General features: G+C 34.8%; 1 protein-coding gene across 1 annotated transcript in view; it reads right to left on the bottom strand.

Annotated features, from left to right (window-relative positions):
* The window catches only part of LOC150107688 (lachesin-like), a 124,695-nt gene that overhangs the window by 36,491 nt on the left and 63,651 nt on the right, over positions 1-24,553 (bottom strand). Inside the window, exon 3 of the mRNA XM_090391467.1 lies at positions 18,087-18,294. Within this exon, the coding sequence (XP_090247593.1) occupies positions 18,087-18,294 (208 nt within the window). The remainder of the gene's footprint in view (positions 1-18,086; positions 18,295-24,553) is intronic.

Raw genomic sequence — 24,553 nt, 5'->3', positions numbered from 1 at the left:
TCGAAATCTGTGTAAAAGAGAATGGGGTGAAGTAAGGATTTTTTCTACAACAAATAAAGAAGGTTTAGGGAACTCTAAAAGGCACTGTTCTATATGTGAGAATAGTGTTCAATGGTTGAACAAATCTGAGAGAGAGAGAGAGAGAGAGAGAGAGAGAGAGAGAGAGTTTTCTTTCTCTCTCTCTCTCTCTCTTTCTGTTTTTCGAGATATTCTGGAACTTTTTTTTTCTGATGCGTAGGATTTGTCAAATGAGAACCTGGAGTGGCGTGTACTCTCAGATCCCATGCACACAACAAATCTGTGTATTGGATTTCAATTAATTGGAAAAGGTTCTTGATATATGGAAGGAAAAGTGTAGATGAAAGAAAAGGACCATGTAGAACGTCAGTATTACTTGCAAAGTTTCAGGATTAAGATCCATCCACCATCACATGTAATGTGATGGTGGATGGAAAGCTGCCACCTTACTTACAGAAGTCAGAAGACAGACAGTCCACATGATAGTAGCTTACTTCATGGACTTTGGTGCCAAACCCGATCAAATGCCATAGAGATATCAAGAACAATCACTTGAGAATCATCATTATTTCCCATGGATTTTGTTCAGAGGCGGATAACAAAAGAAAGTAGATCCCTATTGATCGACAGTAGCGGAATTATGAGTTGAGAGGTTTCAAGATGCCATAGAAATTGAGTGTTAATGGTTTTCTCCATTAACAGTCAATTTAACATCCATTACTTTAGAAGGAACTGCTGTGAGGGAAATTGGAGATGGCAAAAATGAGAACAAGATTAATATGGACTAATTTTCAGGCTGCTGAATATTTCACAAGATAAGGCAGTTTGGACAGGATTCTTGTAATATAATTCTTGCGAAATATAAAATAAAATGGGAGTTTTGTGTCGCATCCCTTACGAATAAGAATTGTTTGTGATACTTTCCATATAAATATTTGGATCAAAAGACTCAAGATAGCTATCAAAAAAATAAGGCGTGAAAATCTCGAAGACCCTTCTGTGGGATAAAACGTGGATGGCTTTGTGGGTATTGCACAAGAAAAAAATCGAATACTAAATCGTTGTCCAAGTGACGTAATCACACACACACACACAACAAATATCCAGCGTGTACTTAGAGTCCAGAAGATTTGTCTGATATCCATAATGTTTTAGAAATTCAATGGCCTAGTTCTAAAACAATATCCATGGATGGATAATGTTTTAGTCTATAACAGCAAGCTGAAGCTTTAACTTCCACTGCAGCTAGATGTTTTCCTGTGTGTAGATGATATTCATCGTTTGATGGGATATCACCAACCTGTTATTTTTAAGGATAAACTGTATTGAATAAAGCGTCACACATGATCGGTACTAACAAACGATGGTCTATAATCTTTCATGGATGGGAATCCTATTTTATTTTCTCCTTAATGATCGCTATCTGTAGAATCAATTTCACTAATTTTTACCTTTACATATATAATATATTTATATCTTGGCACACAGCTGTAATAATGCAACGGTATTTTTACAGAATAACTAAAGTTTGAAAACTAATAAAAAATCAATTTCACCCAGCTACAATATGCCACAGTTGTCGCAATCTATTTCTTCCTCGCTCGGCATGAGCCACTCGATCTTCATATTAACTAAACTTCACTAAATCTAAACTAATAACTAATAACGTCATATTAATAAGCAATTGATTCGGTTTTTTTTTTATTAATTTATATTGACTGCTCACGATTTAATTCCTCCTGCCTCTTTGTTTGAAACTGAACCTGAAGAAGATCGAAAATAGTTCTGGAAATATGATGAATAGAAGCTAACCACAATACTTAATAAATTCTCCACACTTTTTTATTTTTCATTTTTTATCAATAAGAACGAATAATATTTACAAAATTGTCAAATGACAATTACGAACCTTAGACAGAAAATTTCAGACGAGTTTCTTGCCCTCCGCAAGATGGCGCCTTTGAGACTTCTACCATTAGAAAAGTGAAATTGCTACCAACAGACAGTAAAGCAACATTTACATGTAACAAATGGCAGAGATAAGCCATAGTGAAACAGTGAAATATTTTAATTGTTACTTCACCCTCTTTCAAGGGATGCAAGAGGAGGCTGATCACTCTATTATCTCTAAGTGTTTCCTTCGTTCGCATCTCTGTGATGTTCGCAACAGCACGAAATGCAATCACCTCCATCAATATTGTTGCCTTGTGTCTTTTCACCCCTACAGGGGACGCCATCAGTCTGCGTTATCGCTTGTAGGTGACGGAAAGAGGCTTTAACAGGGCCCTGAGTAGAATGCTAAATGGGGCGATACGAGAAGGCTCTGTGAATCTATTTCCTTAAGCTTTCTTTATTGCATTTCGCGTGGAAATCAAGAAAATCTTATTAAAATGGAACAAATGCAATTGCTTTTTTTTATTTAAAACCACTTGATAAAGTAAATACATTCAGGGTGAATAAAACCCGCTAGATATATATAAAAAAGTTGCTTAAAGACCCTACCCTAAAAAAAAAAAACCCTTCGAGGTGTTTCAGGCAATTTGGATGGTTTTATAAGTTTGTCATTTCTGTAAAGGCTGAGAAGCATCTATTGAGACTTCCATAACGACACACTCAGAAAAGACCAAAGCCTGATGACAAGCCAAGGAGAATTTCCCCAGCATGTCACCGTTGACAAGTTAATGCTGTTTTAATGGTATTGTAAATTTCTAGCCATCCGTTAGCTTCCACTGGGCTTTCTCGTCCTATCGATCCACGCTTGGAAACTGTGGGGGGAAGAGGATGTGCCAAGAGAAGCTTCATTTCTGCTAACTTGGCTGGAGTGATGAAAACATATCTAAATTACTCCTAAAAGACGTCTCTTTTCGTTCCCTACCCAGTAAAAAAAAACAAAAAAAAAAAAAAGAAAAAAAATACTTAAATCCCCTGAGGCGTCAGTCGATGCAAGGAAAAGTCAGTAACAAGCAGCTGTGTGGAATATGTTCCAGTGTCTCTGACTACACCCCCGGTAATGGAGTTTAGCAATTAGAATTTATCCTAAATAATGCCCCATTGCAACTTTTACAAGATCGCTTTTATTGAAATAGGTTAAGTTAATTTATCGTTAAAGGATTTTAGTGTACAATTTCTGAAAGATGGAGATAATTTTACGTTTAGAAATTTTGTTGAGATTTTATTCTATTTATTTATTTTTTCACGATTACTTTATTTAACAGTGAGAGAAATTAATTAAAAATATAATTACGCGCTCTTAAAAACTTGATATTAGTATTAACAAATGATAAAAGCGTAATAATATGACGTCACAATGGGACATCACACTAGAAGTCATATACTGCGCAAGTCATATGAAACAGAATAGCCAAACAATAATATTTCCACTGATTATGTATTATCATATTTGACCATAATTTATCACATGGCAACATTTTCGCATTGCAATACCAGCACCAGAGAATTTTAATCTTTACTCTTTTATGTTATGGTGGTATTATTATGCTATTATTATTATAAAAGGTGTATTTTACCTTTGAAAAAAATATTTTGTCTCGTACATACATTTAATATTAAAAGAGATGATATAATTACTTATGATCAAAAAGATGTTTTTTTTTGTCAAATATTGACAAAAGTTGTACAATAAATCATTGAAAATACCGGACTTTTTTTTTTTGAAATAAGTATTTAGTGAACCTTTTATACCTTATTGAATAAAGTCATGGTAATTTACCTTATGTACAAATATAATACATAATTATTGGCTACCACATCATTCGCAATAAGACTATTAACGAACTCTAATAATGATGTCACACTTGAAACTGATTATTATCAGTTCAAGAGTGACGTCATTAAACAAATTAAACAAACATCCATCAAAAATAATGTAGGATTCAATATCCATTTAATTTGAATAATTTTGCATCACTGAAGTGATGCCTTTTGGCACTTTAAATAATTGAGTTACTAAGAAATATATTTAAAACAAAACTGAGATGACCTTACTGACATCAATGCGTCTCAATAAAAACTCTAAACAGAGGTCTTGATAACCTCCACTCGGAAATGATATTTAGACTATCTTACTTATTGAATAAGAATAATCTTTGAGTGTCTAACACACTAAGACTAACTTATTCAGTAAGATTCTGTCGACATAAACCGATTCTTGGGTGGATTCAACAGCATTCTCACTGTCAAAGGCTGTTTCTCACGTCAGCTATTCGAATGATTTGTCAATATCTTCTGTCATCCTTGTAGTGCCCTGATATTGAGCTCCGAATAATTCATGTACTATAGTTTGTCCTTTTGTTTCCACTATCCGGATTGCAATCCTTGTCTTCTATCGATCCGTTTCTCTAAAAGTTACTTGGAAATTCATTTAAAATCTTGACATTTTCCTTACCTCTTCCTTTATGTCGTTCCCTTGTGTGTCTCTGTGTTCAACTGAAGCTATCCATTACCACCTGTAATAACCCAGAGAAATAGGAACAGCTTTGAAGATTTATCTTGTCATTATAACCACTATATCTCACAAGCTACTATCGGCAACACGATTATTGAAGTCACCTGGAAGGCTTGTGTAACGTTAATGCCCCCGCAGACTAAACCACCAGGAACTAATTACTCTGCATAGTTACATTTCATATCACCATTGAGACTTAAGACTAGAATTACTGGATCGTGGTTAACATTAGCTTGCCTTTATATTAGGATACCTTATTAGATAGTATATTTAACTTTGCTGATCTCATCCTTTCCTCTCTCTCTCTCTCTCTCTCTCATCCCCCCCCCTCTTCTCATTCGATGCCTTCTTCATTGCCTCTTACAATAGCAATCCCATCGGAGTAATATGTGCTGGCCACTTTCACACCATGCTGACGCTGTTATTATGGTCTGTGTATGATAGTAAACTGAATCTATAAGCTCAGAGCATGTCGAAAGATCCCGGATGTGCAAATACCGACCCATAAAATTTCTGTTTCAGATTTTGTAGCTGCGAGGAGCATTAAACCTTAATTCGACTTTATAAATTGATGGGAATATAAAGTCAAAAAGCATTATTTAAATTTTTCTTCCAGATTTACGATTAGTAGTATTAAATATTGATATTTTCTAAACCAAATAAAGGTTGTTAGGAGTTGGAAATATACAAATGATTGTTGTAAATTATAAAAACAAAAGATAAGCGGTGCAATATCGTTCTTGTATAAGGTTGTAATTCATTATCACCGGACTGTTCTGGGCTTATATGCCGTTTTATTGTCACATTTAACATATAATTTGGTAGCGTTTTGCTTAATTCTTTTCTTCTAAATGGTCCCACTAACAACAGAAAATAAGAGGATTCGACATAATTTTATTACGCATAACAAATATTAGACGTTTCGATTCATTTTGCCATCGTCATCAGAGTGAAACTCAAATTGAGCTAACTCGATATATTTTCCTCGAGATTCTAAATACTGCATTGATTAAATTCTATTCAGAGTGGTGTTATTCTTTGTATATTTTGGAAACTCCAAACAGTAAAATTCCATTTGTTGGCCCCGTAAGAAGCTTTTCGTGGTTTTATGGAGATTTCAGACTTCTTGAAACCTTACTAGGTCCACTTAAACTCCAGTATTTCGGAGTATTTCAGTGCTCGAGTTCCACTGTTGCTCTAACAAGCATTCATTCACATTATATTGTTTACTTTTTTTGTGACAATTCACGTCTGTTTCACATTTTCTTTAATACCTCACAATGGGTGGTAGTAATTTTTCCACCAGTTGATTTGTTTCTTTTCTTTTCTTTTCTTTCTTTTTTTTTTTTTCACGTGTGTATGGAAAAATTCATGGTGCCTATTAAATTTGTTTTGTCAGTGCGTACACCTTTTATTTCTTTGCTTTGGCTGACCAAATTCTAAGGACAGTTCATCCATGGTAAATACCCAACTACGTCCAGTCATCGGAAGACTGGTTTTAATCGGATCCACTTTAGTAAAAGATTTGAGAAAACAATTCAAAATTTAAAAAAGAAAGAAGTAACAACCCCATTCTGTCCTGATGGATAATGCCATTTAATATTTAGGAATTTTAATTCCAATTTACCGATTCATCCCAATTATGGATTTTCAGAATGACGACAAATAATTTCTTTTAATAATGAATAATGATAATGAATGAATTATATCCTTATACAGGAAGGCTATTGTATCGCTTATCTTTTATTTCTATAATTTCCAACAATCATTTGTATATTTTCCCCTCCTAGCAATCTTTATTTGGTTGAGAAAATATCGGTATTTAACTGACACTCCCCATGGGCAAGGTGCACCGTGCCATGTAGCGAGTCAAGTGTTTGTAGTCAGTATAAATTGAAGCAACATGATGCTCCGAAGTCAGTGCAACTGGGTCCAGGCTGCGAGAAGGGAACTGACGGAGTTTGGAAAAGACGTTGTGATAGGATGCATGTTGCTGGCCTATCTGTTCGGCAAATGTTTGACAAATTGGACCATCCCAGGTCAATAAGCAATGATATCATACTGAGATTGAAGTGCAAGGAGTCAACTGTAAGTGCTACCCGCAGTAGACGACCTACCACACTCATCGAACGTGACCGTAGGATGCTACGAAGAATAATAAGTAAAAATCGCCATTCGTCTATCGACAAGTTGAATACGGGCATCGACTAAAACACGAATCTGCACCGTTCAGAACCGAGGCTCACAACATGGGTTTTCATGGTAGGACCACAATAACAAACCCTAGATTACCCGAACCAACATGCATCGTCGTCTTCAGTAGTGCAAAGAGCTTGTACAGTGGGACGTGGAAGCTTGGAAAGCTGTGTTATGGAGCGACAAATCACGCTACACCCTCTACCGAGCACAGATGAACGATGTTGGGTGCGGCGGATGCTTGGTGAACGTCTCTTACCAAGTGCTTGACCCCAACTACGAAATTCAGAGGAGGCAGCGTGATGGAATGGTCCTGGTGTGATGTTTTGGCTTCGAACCTCTGTGGCGACACGAACGTTGAACTGAGATCGGTATCTGATATTCTGGACAATGCAGTGCTTCCTATTTTGTGGCGTTTCTACAGAACTGACCATTGTCTCTTTGAGACAGACAATTCACGGGTGCTGTAACTGCGTGGTTTGTGGACATGAACGTCAACACACTTCACTGGCCTTTACAGACCCCCTGATCACAACCCTATTCAGCATTTGTGGAATGCATTGCATTCAGGGGAAGTCAAGGGACGTCCTCCCAAAAAGTGTCCTGGACCTCATTACATGCCTAGGAAGAATGCCCCCAAATTCCCACTGATTGCTATCGTGCACTTGTGAAAGTATTCCCCATAGGATTGCTGCAGTCATCGCAGCGAAAGGAGATCCTATATCTTATTAAGGTGGGCATCATGGCTGGTTTGTTCTTCACACTATGGTGTCCTTGGATTTCTATCCAAGCAGTGTATATTACAAATAGTTGTAAGTTCAATTGTTGAGATAACGAATTTAATCACAATAACAATGGTATTGTGGAATGCCCTTTTAAGATTGCGTACATAATTTTCATTTTGATACTTGGTATGTAATAACTTTAATCTTAACTCCTATAATACATATTTTCTCAAGTAATTTTACAAGGTCGATTGTAATATGAAATCTTTCTATTAATAGGAAACTTCTAAGCTAATAGAATTTCAACGATATTTTAGTAATTATTATAATTATTAGTTATAGTGCTAGTTACTCAGCTGTCAGTTGCACTGTTCTATCTATTCCTTGATACAAAAGTAATCTGTACCAGATCATTAAGTCAAAGAATAAAACATCCATTGAACTATTTCATAAATGCATTAAAATTTGATTGATTTCTTTTCAATGCCTTGAATGCAATTTAGGATTTTGTCTTTTTTTCCATGCTTTTCAGACCTTTCATTTTTGAAAACAACTAGAAGTTCCTTTCTCTACGGGAATAAACTGAGAGAATAATCTAGAAAATAAATTGAGCCATAATTGATTAGATTATAACATCTGTTCATAGTTTATATGCTGATATAAACTATGAACAGCCTTACTGTACTTTATACTTGCCAACATTCTCTGTTGGCAAGGTTGTTGACATGCATTAATACTATTTTGATGATAGCACGCAAGAAGCATTCAACAGTATTCAAATGTATGTCATTTGAATACTGTTGAATACTGTCATTTGTTCAGCCTATATCACTTCAGCAATTTCATCGTATCGACTTAGTTTTGAGATATAGAAATTTATCCGAAATCGAATCCATCTGGAAACTGGGTTTTTTTTCATTACAGGAAACAGATAAAGAACCACAAAAAACACAAGCGGTTAATAGGCATAATACTGGTCCTTAGTTGCTTTGGTCATAATTACAATACATCGTAAAGACCGTTAAAGTGAATATTTGGTGAAAATTAGGTCGAATATCCTTACACGTTTAATAATATTATTATCATTATGATCATTACTGGTATACCTTACATACTTTCAGGGTTATGTGTGTGTGTGTATGTGCTCTTATGCCTGGCGTTCCTATAGAGGGAGAGTCTATATATGAGATTCACCTTCAGTTGAAAAGTCGTAATGAAGGTTGATTACGTCCCAAATCGAATCCCAATCTAGTTATCAACTAAAAGGCATCATCAATATCGACTGAGTTACGAAGACTCGCTAACATAAGATCAAATGCGCAGAAAATATTTTTTTTTAGAAAAATATAATGCTTTAACAAGTGAAATGTATTTAGAGAGGTGAGGAGATATTTACTGTAATGTTCAGAATCTGACAAAATCTTGTTTATGTATTAATATTTGTCCCACGTCCAAAATTTTGTGAGCTTTCACGTACGTTTTCTATCGATATTTTATCCTATCTCGAAAGAGATTCAAATCCATCAGTTTGCAGACTATTTATTGTTTTTATATGTTTTTCCATTTTCCTGTTTGTAGTTAAATTTTCTCATTACCAGTGCATCATGGGAATTTCGTCAATAAGAAGTACAAGACTAGCGGAAGAGAAATGAAACTTTTCCGTTGAATTCGTCTCACATCCAACACAGCATTCGAAAAAGTATTCTCCACAATCCTATTTTCTATCTATCAGTATGGCCGGCTATAGCCTTTCCTTCTTCCCCCTTCCTTCACAGCAGAATTTAAATATTCCGACGAAAAATATGAAATACGTTGGTTTGGGCGAGGAAACACTCATGACTGAGGACAGATTTGATATTCCGAGAATGGAAAGATGCGGAGATGTAGGTGGGCAGACGCCAGTAATGCTAATGGAAAAGTGGTGTCGTTCGACAATCTTCCGTAGAGAAGGGAAAGGGGATTATGGCTCGTGGGAGCAGAAGAGAGCTGCTGTAGTATAATCTGGTGAATGAACGATTTTTTTAAGAATTCTCTGTTACTTCTCAAACATCAAGCTTATTTTATAAGGCGTTAACATAAGTGAAAATGGATGAAGACAGTCTGGAAGTGTATCGTCTTTGATATAGGACTGACCTCCCTTTGGATGTAAAACAATCCGCTCATTAGCTGCGTGTTGTTTCGCGAGATTATTTAATGTGCAACTGAAATATAAGGTATGTGAAATGTGCCACGGAAAATTTGAGGTACTGAAATGTCCAACTTAAACCTTAAGGTATCTGAAATGTACAACTGAAAAATCTGAGGTATCTGAGATGTGAAGCTTAAACTTTAAGGTATCCGAAATGTGCAACTTAAACTTTAAAGTATCCGAAATGTGCAACCGAAAAATTAAAGATATCTGAAATGTGCAACTGCAAATTTGAAGTATGTGAAATGGGCAAATGAAACTCTCAGGTATGTGAAATGTGCAATTGAAAATCTGAGTTATCTGAAATGTGCAACTGCAAATTTAAAGTATCTGAAATGTGCAATTGAAACCTTAAGGTATTTGAATTGTGCAACTGAAAAAATAACTTAAATGCACCGTTAACCTAATAAAACGAAGTTATTCACTGATATTTCAAATGACAAACTGTAATCTTCATCAGATGCATTGATAATGCATAGATTTTTACTTCTTCATACGATAAGAGTTCCATGTATACCATTGGAAATCTGTTTCGCTAAAGCAATCAGCCTGACTGGTTGTCTGATTGGGTCCGTCCACCACTTTCTAACCAAGCGGCTGTAGGTTCGAATCCTATTGTGGGAATAAATGTTTGTATCTTTACGTAGGAAATGAATTCCTTCTACCGGCGTGAAATGAATGAATACTGTTTAGAGGTGTTTGAAGTGACTTGAATAAGTTACAAATTCGGTCTATAGAAGAAAGTTCTCCGATTATCTAACCCATAGCGCATTCCATCCGTGGTACTAATATATACTCTAAGCTAACAGCCTGTTTCCGGTAAGATTTGCATTAAAATGTCTTATGCAAACGAGCCTAATAATTGTGGCTACTACGCAACAATGTCCATTAGATCTGAAGATAATTAGACTAAAAGATAATGAAGATAACCAATTGTTTACCATATGTTTATTCTTCAGCTTACAACATTATCAGATACCACATTCTCTGCTCAGGCTTCATATTCTGATTTACCACACCATTTTTCGAATTAAAGAAGAAATTCGAAAAAATACTCTAACTTTTCTGAAAAAAATACTTTTCAAGAAAAACATGTTTGCATGAGCGTTTTTGGGATATTGTTAAGCACGGCTGGTAATTCCAGATAATACAAAACTGATTTAGATTAATACCCTTTCTACTCAAAAACAAGTTAATGAAAATTACAGTTATATTATAGCGCATCTCTTTATCATTTTAATTGTTTCACTGCGGCAATTCCCATTTCATGTGTGAAGCAGATAACGAAGGATTTGGAAGTGCGTAAGTGAGCAGTCCAATTTCCCATAGTGCACATTAACCAAATGGCTTGTTTCAAAGTCGGTTTGTGTATTTCACTATGCAAGCCTCTGACTTTTCTTTATGAGGAGAATAAATCTCATTGACTTAACAGAAGATTAACTAAATCAGGAGTACTTTCTACCAGAAAGAAACATGTTCTGTTCACAGGGATGTCTTTATCTTCTCTCATTGACACATTTCTCTCTCTCTCTCTCTCGCACGCTTCCAACTTTCTGTCTTCCTTTCATCATCCATCTACACTTTCCTCTCTGTCTGTTTCACCACTTTTTTTTTTGGTTTTATTCTATTTGTTTCTTTCTTTTTTGGTTCTGTTCTTCTTGTCCCTTTTCTTATCGTGTTTATTTCTCTTCTTCATTCTTCAGTTTTTTTCTTATTAAGTTTTATTTTATTTCAGAATATATAAAAGTGCTATAAAAGAATATAAAAAGTTTTATATTCTTTTATAGCATTATCTTCTGATTACTTTTCTCCTATTAATTATTTACATTTATAGTTTCTTCTAATACCCTCTCTCTCTCTCTCTCTCTCTCTCTCTCTCTCTCTCTCTCTCTTTCTCTCTCTCTCTCTTTCGTACTATTTCTATAATTCTTTCTCACTTTCTCGCATTGCCTTTCGACATGTATCTCTCTATCGTTCTCTCTATTCTTCTTCTTTCTCTCTCTCTTTCTACCACTCACAGTCTTTCGGCCTGTATCTCACTGATTCTCAGTCATTCTCTCTATTATTCTTTCTCTTTCTATCACTCTCTCTCTGTGCCTCTCATTTTCTCTCTTTTTCTATTACTTTCCCTCTTCCACTTTCTCTCTTATTAATCTATTTCACTTTCTTATCTTTCTATTTAACTGTGTATCCTTCTCTCTATTATTCACTCTTACTTTCTCGCTCTCTGTCTTTCTGGCCTTTGTATATTCTTTCTTCATATTCTGTCTTTCGCACTTTGCCTCTCTCTCTCTCTCTCTATCTATCTATCTATCTTAATCTATCTAATCAGTATATTAAGATATGATATGCTTATGTCTCCTAAATCATTCCACGATCTTTCTCGTGACGACAGGCCACCATTGAAATGATTTATGCTTTTTATATAACTTATCCAATTTTGTTCAATATGTATTCCGAAGCAATGTTAAAAGGAGCATTGGAGAATGCAGAAAAAGGAATAAAGATAGGAAGTAGACAGATATTTGCAATACGATATGCAGATGACAAGGCATTATTATCAAACACTGAAGAAGGATTACAGCATCTGCTGAACAGATTACTGGAATCCTGTATCAACTATGGAATGAAAATCAACACAAGCAAAAAAAAGTAATGAAAATAACAAGGAAAGCGACATCTATGGATGTAAGAATAAATGGACAAAAACTGAATCCAGTAAGGACATTTAAATATCTAGGAAGTGTAATTAGCAGCGATGGAAGATGTATAAGTGAAATAAAAGCAAGAATAACGATGGTAAGAAATGTCTTTAATAGAAAATGGAATTTATTCAGAAGTAAAAAGACTAATCAAAAGACTAATCAAATGTTATGTGTGGAGTGTTGTCTTATATTCAGTTGAAACTTAGACATTGAGGAAATGAGAAATTCAAATGTTGGAAAGCTTCGAGTTCTGGATTTGGAGAAGGATGGAAAAAATAAAATGGACAGATAAAATAAATAACGAAGAGATCTTAAAAAGAATAGAGGAAGAAAGGAATCCGTTAAAAAAAGGATAAAAAGAAGAAATGGAAATTGGATTGGACAAATCCTGAGAGGAAATGGAATAATCAGAGATGCGATTGAAGGTAAAATAGAAGGAAAAAATAAACAATGAGGAAAACAATGCTAGAGGACATGCTGAATGGAGACAGGTACACCATGTTGAAAGAGAAAGCTCAGAAAAAAAAAGAGTGGAAGGAAAGTTGTTTGTTACTAAAAGAAGAACCTGCTCATTTGCAGAATATTTAAGAAGAAAAATAACTTAAGATATTAACTCGCATTTTCAGTTTAGTTTGACATTTGAGAATACACGATAGAAAACTGTACTCAGTAGTCGGTGTTATGATTTTATCCTTCATTTACAACGTCTTGCTGCATTGGCACAATACAGCACTTTAAATTTGAATACGAATATAAACTTTCAGAGAGAGAGAGAGAGAGAGAGAGAGAGAGAGAGTGAGAAAGAAAAACACCTCCATGCTTCATTTTATTTCATGAATATTTTCTATCCTCTTTCTAATTTTTCATCTTTTTTTAAGCTTCGGCATGTCATCATTTTATTTTTTAAACCTCGAGTAAAGTCGAGTTTTGAACCCCCCCTCCCCCCACCTTTCCTGCACCACTCCAAAATCCAATATTTCAAGTTAACCCGCCTGTGGTGTACTGTAAAATAAGTTTGATGTCAGGAAACTCGCAGAAATAATTAGTGGAAGCTGATGGCTGCAATGAGTCTCACTTTCATCTGCTAGTTTATTGCCGATGCCAATTAAATGTGTCGCTATCAGTAATATCAGAGACGGAACGGTAGGCCAATGCCGTACTATATTTAGCTTCTCATTACCTTCCAGTTTTGCACGGTGCTCTCACTACGGAACAGACCGTAACTACATTAATCAGAAGAGATTTCTTGCGACTGCAGGTACATTTGGCTCGCTAGTGCTAATTACTAATCATGGAACCCTTTTAAGACAAGCAGCAACTGTAGTTATAATGAAATCTTATCTTCGGTTAATGAAGATGGAATATTCCAGCAGTAGTACAAAGTTTAACTCGTTTCCAGCGTAATTTTGCTTGATCTGCTAATTTATTGTCTTGCCTCGATTTCCTTTGCTTTGTAACTTACTTGATAGTGGCAGTTCTAAATAGATAATGTGACGAATGGAATACAATCGGAATGTAAACACAAGTTTGCATTCGTTTATCATAACTACCGACAGACAAACACGGAAAGAGAGAGAGATAGAACGTCAAACAAATATATACTGATAACGTAAGGTTGAATCTGTTATGTTACAAGCGTAGACAAATATTTAACAAAAGTATGTCAATTATATCAGCTGGTCGACTGGTGAGACGCAGTGGGTGAATAAATATGGCAGCCATTTAATTATTAATATTATCCATATTGACTGAAAGCAGCGCTGAAAGTGGAGGAACTTGGCTTTATTTGTATGAAACTGAATCTCTCCTGTGTAATTAATTGTGCATATCAAAGTATTCTTTAAACATTCTCGAGATGATTTAATTTTGATATCAATATTTTTTCATATACTATTTTATTTAAACTGTAATATATTATTCACTGAATGAAAGATTTTTTTGAAATTAATAAAATAAATTTTAGAATTTTAGTAGATTTTAATACACCATTTTTAATTACTTAAATTAAATATTGTTATAAGTTAAAACAAGTTTTCCAATTTTACAGATATCACAGAAGCTGATTTGTGCTTGTTCCCTGCACTTATTATATATTTACAAGGTGGATTTGACTTCTCAGTGCTCAAATCAAATCAGACAAAGCATGGAGAATCCAGAGATGGGGTGTGCAAAAACCAACATGCAAAATATATTCCACAATTCTATCTCGAAATTTCTGCCTTTAGGACAGTCAATTTGAGGGATTCAGTTCATAAAGTATTCATGCACGCCACCAATACTATACAGACTAAGAAATGACAGAATTCAAATTTGTCTGACGCTTCTATTTGTTACTTTAACAACAGAACCAGCAAGTAATCCAATGAATAACGTAATGTCTCTAGAGGATGGGAAGTCCTATGAAACCTTGGGAAGAGAAGACCAACTGAAGGCGGGCTGGCCTTCACGGGGAGCCCACCTTGGTATGGACTCCTCCCTTTATCTCTTCCTTATAGATTTCAGGAGCAGTGCTGCAAACCTTGGCAATTTCGATATTAAGACGGTGGAATGAATCTATGATTGATTATTTATTGCTGACGTCTCGCTTATAGACCTGTGATGTTTTTTGAACAAACTAAACTACCTTTGTTTTCAATTAGTATGTAAAACGTAAACATACAAAAAACAGAACCATAACAATTATTTAGAAGGCTCAATCTTTGAAACGTTGTGACAGCAAGCTCATTGTCTGTTGTAATCTTGTGTATCATATACACGTGTTCTGAAAGATGGATATTGTTAAGGTATGAGATGAGAAACCAAATTTAATGGACGAAAAAAGATAGGCCTGATTAGAAGCACTCGAAAACATCATTGAAACTGACAGTTATAATGATATCTACAGTCATTAGGTATGTTTGTCGAAATTCAATCCACTTCACGTGATTTTTAAATAGATTGTGAGGATAGCCCTACTTTGTTTTTCACATAATGTGTACTATCTCATCGAGCCATTTTCTTGTCTGTCCAAAACATTGAAAATAAGAAAACCATTTTCTCACACATACACACACACACACACTCAAGTTCTTGCACTAAGGGTGTGTATTAACATCATCCTCTTGATGCGAATGATAGGATTATTCTAATTAAGTTTACATGTTTGAGTGTCACGTTGATAACATCATCTCTAGGTCCTTAAAGCTTTATGGATGCTGGGATCCCTTCCTTCTTAATACGTTTTATACTTCTCGGAGTTCTCTTTTGAATTATGGCATTTTTACCATTGATACAATGCTTTAATTTACATTCTAATTCTAAGAGTAATACGACTCAATGGATCTCTGATTATGTTTCTTCCTTTTGTAAACATTGAGAAAATCAAGTGCACATAATTTTTAAGATTTAATTTAAGAATTATAATATTAAAATCTATCAACCAAATTAGAACAATCCTCCAGATATAATGCTCAGAGACCTTTGCATTTGATCATTTAGGTCCTGTTGTTCATTAGACGTTCATTTATGAAATATAAAATCATATATCTCAAATTCAAAAGGTACAATAAAAACAATGGATTTCAAAAGATGCGTGTTAGAGTGAAAAGCCCAACACAGTAGATATAAGATTAATACATACATAAATAATGAAAAAAAAGTTAATATTTGCAATAAATATAAGACCTCAAATTTTAGGTAAGGAAGCATAGTTATTCCGGTTTAAGTTAGGGCTCCTTAGCAATCCCTGAAACAGCGATTAAATTTAAAACGGTAACGTAAAAGGCGGATCCGGATCCATAAGATTCCAAAATCCCCGTAGGTACTGTAAATCAGATTTTTTCAGCCATTTTTTTTTAGATGATATACGATTCATGTACTGACAGTCTCTTCTTGTTTGTCCAAAGTAAGAGAAAATGACAAGGAACCTGGAGGGCAATAGAAACCTGTTTATCCTGAGTCCAAGGTAGCATGGAGGAGATTTAATTCACGAGGGGAAAAGGCACTAAATTATACTTTTTAAGGACCCTTGAAATTGGTTCAGAGATTACATTAATGTACAGAATTTGAACTTCATGAACGGGATCCTACTTCTTCGGATCAAGCTGTATGTTTCTTTGGTACTGGGATCTTAACATGAAGCCATTCTATTGCATAATTCTTTTGATCGTTCTAGAGCTGCACGGATTCGACATGGACCGTTTTGTTTACAGTTGATCTTTGTTAATTGTAACCGATAATATTTTTTTAAAATTTTTTTATGTTGGGCCCATATACAAGAGGTTGGCTGGTCAACCTATAGCACGTTAGTGCCGTATATGGGTGGTGGGCTGGGAAAGGAGAAACTTGTTTACATTTGATTTAAAAGCCTGTATGTTGTATTCCTTGGGAAATACGTCAGGGGGAAGACTGTTCCACAGTACCGCAGTAGCAGGGATGAATGGAGAGGAAAAGAAATTATTCTGTGGGTTTCTGTGAAAGGATGTTCTGCGGCAGCTGTACGTGTTCCAATGGGCTTATTTCATAACTATATACATTTATCAACTTTATATCAATTAGCTATACTATTCTAGCAGGTGACTCGTTTCGATTTTTAAATTCATTGTTGTTATTCTACTTTTTCGAACTGTTGAAGATCTTTATATTTCAGATAAAAATATTTGATTATATAATTTATTAATAAACTTCTTTGGACAATGTTCAAAGATCTTTTTTTTTTGTGTGTGTGTGTGTGTGTGTGTGTGTGTGTGTGTGTGTGTGTGTGTGTGTGTGTGTGTGTGTGTGTGTGTGTGTGTGTGTGTGTGTGTGATGTCGAAAGTGCTTTGGAATTTCGTTTATAAGCAATTGACAATTATATTCATTTAGTATTAAAAGGATTGAGAGTTTGCTTTGAGTAATTTAATTAAAATTCTGAAGATCAGATTAAATTGTTATTTTTGAATGTTATTACAAAACAAAGTTTAAGCTCTTCTTTGACAGCTGTTCCCATTTATATCCTTCAGGATAAGATCGATTGCTTCATGCTGATGCCAGAAGTATTCCAAAACAGAATCGAGTAAACTCTGCACTTGATTATAATTTCCTTATCAAGGTTAAAATGCTGACGATTTTAACATTTCAATAAAGAAGATTCACTGGGATAGTTTATCGGTTCGCTCATTTCAACAAATGTGTTTTATTTAGCGTGTTTCTCGACATTTATTTATTTATCATTTCGTCCTGAGTGGTAGCGATAACGTATTTTGGTTTCACGGATATGGGTTTGAATAGTTTTAAAACGTGAAGAGCTTTATACGTCCTTTTCAACTAAAGGTCAGTTATCGAGTTTAGCGAGCTTTTATCCTGAAGAAAATAAAAAGTCGTTTATTTTTCACCTTAAGATTTTCCTGCCGAGTTTTTGGAGGGGAAAAAACCGTGCTATCTCCGTATTAGAGAGTATAAGTCACATGAAATGTCACATATCATGTGTTTTTATGACCTAGATGAGATTCGAAACCAGGTCATTCCAACCATCATCATCACCACCAACTGGTTAGGAAGATTTTTTCTCCTACAAAACCAACAACTCGACCAGTCGCAGTCAATTCCTTAGACAAAAAATAAATAAGAAAATAATTAAATGCGTCTCACTCGATGCTTACCTTGTGTGGGAGCGCAATACTCCCACACAGTATAAAGGCGGGTCGTATGATTGGGCGCTTTGTAATAAGTTGACGCGTGTGTACTAATATTTATTGTAACTGCTGATGATGAACACTAAAATTAATTCTGATTTCTATCGGCAAATGAAAGTAAATGTGCTACACACTTACCCACAACATCGATATAACCCACTTGGCTCTTCATGGGTGAGGTGTTGATCTGACACATGTACTGGCCGTGATCTCGTTCAGCAACTTCACTTATATGCAGCCACCATGTCCTATGACCATTGTGGGTCACTCTGTAGCGTGAATTTCGGGTAATTACCCGATTCTGAAGGGTCAACAGGGTGTACCGGTCAGTGTGAATCCAGGCAACCTATAAAAGAGAGAGAATATTCCGTAAGTATTAATCTTGGGGATGAAATGCTTACTTCCACGCTGCGCGTATTAACCACCTAAAGCTAAGTTGACCACTGATGATATCAACTAGATTGTTTTGTTCTATTGAAGCTAGTTTAAACATTAAAAAGCATGATCCTCCATGTACAAGTTGTAGTGGAGTCTGTTGAGAGAAAATTCACAGTTACTGAACAGACAGCATTACCCAAGACACACCTTAGTATGAGATACTACAGTCGCTTAGCTGCTGACCAGTCTGGACTCTAGCTCTATTTATCAGAGCTTGTACAGGAGAGTTTGGGCAAACTGTTATGTAACTATTTAACAAAAGCTTGTATGAGACATGCTCAATTAAACAGCTTGTATTGTGTTTGTTTATTGCATTTAAAAAAATGCAATAAACAGTTGACCTTTATTTAGTGCCAGAGGATATTGCTAGGCCTGAAATTGTGTTTTAGGCTTATGTAGGTAGGATATTCTTACTGAAGATTTCCGCTATCATTTGGGCAGATAGCCTTAATGGAATTGTTTCAGGTCTTGAGTCTTGATACATAGAATTGTAACACTAATTTTGTGTAAATTTCTTTTTAACACGATAACTAATAGAGGAAGTATTTTGATTATTACTGAGAGAGAATGTGTGACACATTTCTGTTTCAGGCAGCTTTCGTACAGAGAGTTTCATTATACTTCCACAGGAGATCAAGAGTGAACAGCAATGAATATTATTAGTTGAATTTGAACATAAACTACATAATATATACCAATGATACTGGAAGAACGATTGTCTTGAGGTAGTTTGAATGACAGTCTCGAAAAACATGAAACTACGATATCATTTTTGTCCCTTTTTATTTCTTTTTATTTTTTTCCTAAAACTGCAGTAAGCATTTAAATGTTTGTTCTATTGTAGAACAACAACAACACAAATGAAAGATTCCTTCACAAACAGCCAAGAACTGAGAAAAATACTCTTTTCAATCGCTAAAGAATGGTAATTGATCTTTCTTTAATTATATCAAAAATAAAACACTTTACAACTAAATATGGCAAAGGGATTGGTAGGACCACATGATACTTCACAAAAATTATTTGTACTGTATAAGTCCAACAGATGACCAAATAATCCTTGGAAGCAATGAAGATGAACTACAAAAATCATTATGCAGTCTAAATAATCTGATAAAAACATATGGTATGGAAATATCAACAGACAAAACAAAAGTCATGGCCTTCAAAGGTGCTAATCCAATAAGAAGCAAAATAGTAATAAACAACAAAATAATAAAGCAAGTAAATACATTCAAATATTTAAGTTGCACATTGTCATATGGAAATGAAGCTGATATAGAACCAAAGATATCAAACTTTTTAAGTAACAGGCATTATAAATAAAACTTTTAAACCCAATTATGTACAAAAACAAACACGAATAAGAATCTACAATACATAGCTAAACCAACCTTACTTTATGGCAGTGAGATATGGACAATAAAAAAAGCAGACGAAAGAAGAATCGAATCATCCGAATGAAATTTCTGCGCAGAACTGAAGGAGTCACAATAATGGACAAAATGAAAAGCAGCGAAATCAGAACTAAACTTGGAATTACAAACTCCCTAAATGAAACAGTTATTTGCTGTACAGAAAAATGGAGAGAACACGTACTGAGAATGAATAGAAGCAGAATACTTAAACAAATTCTAAATTATCATCCAAAAGATACCCGATGCAGAGGAAGACCCTTAAAAAGATGGAATTGATTCTGGAACAGGCCACTTGACCTGTAAGCCTGGAAAGGAAGAAGAAGTTCAAGATATTCTGTCTAGCATAAATTTGGGCTTTATACAGTATTATTGATGTAAAAATGAAAAATCTGAAATATATATATACATAAAAAAACATTTTAAATACCTTAAACCCGAACTGATCTCCAAATATAATCAATAATTTATTTGAAGATAAAAGTTAATTCCACTATATGAATCTTGAAATTATAAAACCGTATCAACTCATTTATCCAATGGCACTGGGTAAACTGCATTTATTCCGGTCCATTTTCATTCATTAATATATTAATATCAGTTCATTGCATTCACTATATTTCATTACTATCTTCTTATTTCCTAATGTTCCGTTATTATCCTTAGCTCCTCTATAATTCTGGTTATTTCTTAGCGCCAACAGTGGATCTCTAGATACCTATTCTCGTGCCTTTTGGTGACATCTGTCCCACTTGCTGCCTCAACACGCTCTGTTAATATTCTCTCTCTGTAATTATTACCGGGACTGCTTATTCGCTAGATTTCATATCCGGGGCCTTTCTGCTAATCATAGTTTATGAGTGGAGCTGATGCAATCTCTACAAATCTCGTACCCCTAGGTATAACTGGTGGAATATGCTGGTGAAACAGTTTTTTTAGAATAGCCACCACAAATACAGTAGAAAGCAAGAATTATAAAAGAAAATTCTCCATATCATTAAAGGAATGGGTATTGTTTGAATTGCTATCATTATGTATTTAATTATACCTAATAGATAGAATTTTTTATGAACCAGAGAATAAATGAAACAATATTAATGATTAAAATATGAAGGACGATGTTATTGTGTTTTTTTTTAATCTTTTTAATATTTTGTCGGAGGAAACCATAATCTTGATCTAAACTGAGCTAATAATGTAAGAAGGGAAACCCTTGAATGTAGGAAAAATTAATTTCAGTTAGACAGATTGCAAAAATGAATCTAATGCAGTAAAATAATGAAATGTCTCTTAGAACAAGTAACTGTCATCAGATAACTAGTTGCAACTATAATTGAATTCCAGTTATGAAGTTTTTTTTCTACAAATGAGTATCAACACAGGACTTTAATTTCTAGAATCGAAAAATATATACACATTATTAAAATATAGCAAAAAAGAGTAGCAGAACTATGTGCAGGGTAATTATGATGTATTATTACGATGTGCCTTACCGAAGAATATGATTCACCAACCGGGGAATAAACTGTTTTACTGATTTTGATGAAAATCAGGATATATTGGTTGTTTAGGGTTAGCTAAAGGCAGATAATATAAAGGTATTTATGACTGCCAAGTGTATAAGTTTATTAGTCAATTGGTCTGTTCTGAAAGAATCTACATTTTAACTTCATCTGAAGAGATCTAATGTTTCATGTTCTTTGATGGGATTGGAAAGCAGTTCTTTCCAGACAAAGGGAACACGTTTCTTCCGATTTCTCAATGGGAATTCCATTCAGTACTCGAAAAGTACTGAAATCAAAGTATAATTTGCACATAATAAATATTTAATTCTATTCAACAGAGAGATTGTTTGTGTGTCCTAGTAGAAAAGGGATACGTTTACCTCCATAGTGCTAGATTGCCAGAAGAAAGTCGGTGATAAACTACTCTAGAAGAAGGTTTTCGAGGCACTTTTTCAGCTGGTTTCAGAGCAATTCAAACATTCGACCTCAGAACTTGCACTATTTCAGATAATAATATGTACTGTTGTCTGCAGCAGATGTCTATTATACTCTTTTTCCTAATGCCTATGAAATCGTCGATAGTATAGGACTCAGATCTCAGTTATGACTGGGGAAACCCGATTGCGAACTGATTTTACAAAAAAGTAAGTTACAGTTAAAAAGCTCTGCCTACTCCATTTAAAATAAAAGCCGTTCAAGGATTTTTTTTTTAATTTATCTAACAAAGATTTTTTTACTAGAAAAGAAATAGACTTCCAATTTTAAGTTATGTTTCAGAGACTTGGGGGAATTTTGTATCAAAATAATGTTTTTATTTGAAATTATGTATAGTTTGTAGTAACAAATGATCTCTGAATCTCCCCTAAAAAAGATAGTTGAACTCTAGAAGATATTTTTTATAATACATTAATAAAAACAAAAAATAATAATAATTCATTTGAGATTCAGTGTTTTAAAATAGAATCGCATGCTGGATTTCCTCAAGATTTTAGAAGTTATTTGGTAGGTAAAGTAAGCTCATTTATCACATACATTTAAATATGATTTTGCTATGTATGTAATATAAAATAAGAATGTACTGGTTTATCAGCTAAAATCTACAGTTGAATTTTTGCAGCTGTGATATTATGTAAATATACTCATTAAGGCTGATCAAACTTATCAATTAATAGATTCCTGAGAGCCAAGAGATTCAGGGATACTATTCATTTATCTGTTTGATCCTGGTCGCTATCATCAGTGTATTTGAAAGTGAAGAGTTAACAATGGTCAAACGTGCGAACAATGAAACATGGAAAGTGGTAGTCCAAAATGAAAAATTATTATTAAGCATAACAATGATTCATATTTGAAAACAACAATGCACGTGGTGTGGCTTTATCTAAAGTTATCGGCTTGGTTGGCTGAGGGCTCGAATCCCATTTTTTGGAAAACATGGATGTTTGCGAAAAAAATTATTCTCATTTTTTAATGAGAATACTTAATGGGGATCTGAAGTGCTTTGGAAAAACAGCTTCATATTTGGTCTCTACAGCAGTGTTTCCAAATTATCCAACACTTACCTTACACATGTATGATGATTTAGCCTTTCCTGGATGGTATTTTATAAGAAAGAGAAAAACATCGAAAATGTTTTCGTCTGTAAACTAGCGACAATCATACGTGGGTGACCCACCGTCCCGGATATTCTGGGACAGTCCCAGATTCTAGTAAATTGTCCTGCATCAGTAAATGCTCAGAAAACGTGTCCCGGATTTTCAAAATAGTCCCGTGTTTAAGATGCTAGTTACATATATTTTTACGATATTTTTCCAAACAAATATCATTTGATCTAAATTAAATAGTCATCACCTTATTAGCGGCAATAATACTTCAAGACACGATTAGTGTTACCGACAGTGTTATTTATTGTTTTTTTTTTTTTTTTTTTTAATTTCAGTTGTCGATCGAATAATCAATCAATCAACATCAGGAAGTAAATATTTGAATACGGCTATTAATCTTATTCGAAGTCCTATACATGCATTAAATGAAATGCTATTCACTGTTCATATTATCTAGAGATTTTAAATGAAAATACTTAGAGAGAGAGAGAGAGAGAACCAGTAGACTAAATACACTCAAACTTGATGGGTACCCTAACCAAATCATGGGGAAGAGATTTTGACAATATAAAAATACTTAAAAATGACCGACAGGGGAAATATGGCGCTGCCAGCAGGACAAAATTACATTAATGTGAACCGGATGGTGTCCGATTATAAAATGATTCAAAGTCAATGACAAAGGAAGTTATACGATGATGTTTATTTCGCTCATTTCATAAAATAATCGGATACAAAAAATCTGATAATCACATTCAGTTCACATGTTGCAAGAAGATCCGCCTTACGGCTCACATGGTATGCAGAATTCTCTCTCTCTCTCTCTCTACAGAATGCTCTGAATTAGAGGAGCTTTAATTCGAAACATCCTGTATGTATGTATATATACGACAGGTTTCCGAAAATGAATATAACACATTAGGAAGTTGAAATTATACACCAAGAAATAAGTGAACATCCACTATTTCTCACAAGGTCTCCAAATGTATTGATATACCAGTGCTAAAAATGTCAGTGCTCACACCCAGTGACCATCATCAGCCTGGTGAATTTCGTTATTTGTAGTGAAATGCCTTCCGGAAAGGTGTTTCTTCGGGGGGGGGGGGGGGAAACAAATGAAGTTTGAAGGCGCTAAGTCTGGGTTGTAGGGAGGGGAGAATGTGGCAGAGTTTCCCAACGATTACAACGCTACCACTCACGAGTGGTGTGTGCAGTGTGTGGGATAGCGTTGTCGTGCAACGAATCACGCCGCTTGCTGATCGTTTGTGTCGCATGTTGACTTTCAGTTTGTCCAACGTCGCAGAGTAACGCTCTCTGCATTGATTGTTCCTCCCTTCGGCAAAAAGTCCGCCAACAGAATGCCTTGGCGATCCCAGAACATTGTGGCTATGACTTTTCTGACAGTGGGACAGTTTCGATTTTTTTTTTTTTTTTTTTTTTTTTACACACAGGAGATTGTGGATGTTTCCAGGTCATGGAGTCTAATATGCTCTTTGGAGTAAAGTGATGAACCCACGTTTCGTCTCTTGTGACCAGGCGAGCAAGAAAATCCTCGCCTTTGTCGCTGAATCGCAACAAATTCTTCAGACACATCCCCATATGTGTTGCTTTGTGCTGCTCTGACAATTTTCGATGCGCTCAGC

Source organism: Typopeltis vanoorti, chromosome 4 (genome assembly GCF_054136105.1).
Source record: "Typopeltis vanoorti isolate ZY-2024b chromosome 4, IOZ_Tvanoo_1.0, whole genome shotgun sequence".
Lineage (NCBI taxonomy): Eukaryota > Metazoa > Arthropoda > Arachnida > Uropygi > Thelyphonidae > Typopeltis > Typopeltis vanoorti.
This window is presented reverse-complemented; position numbering and strand designations above follow the sequence as displayed.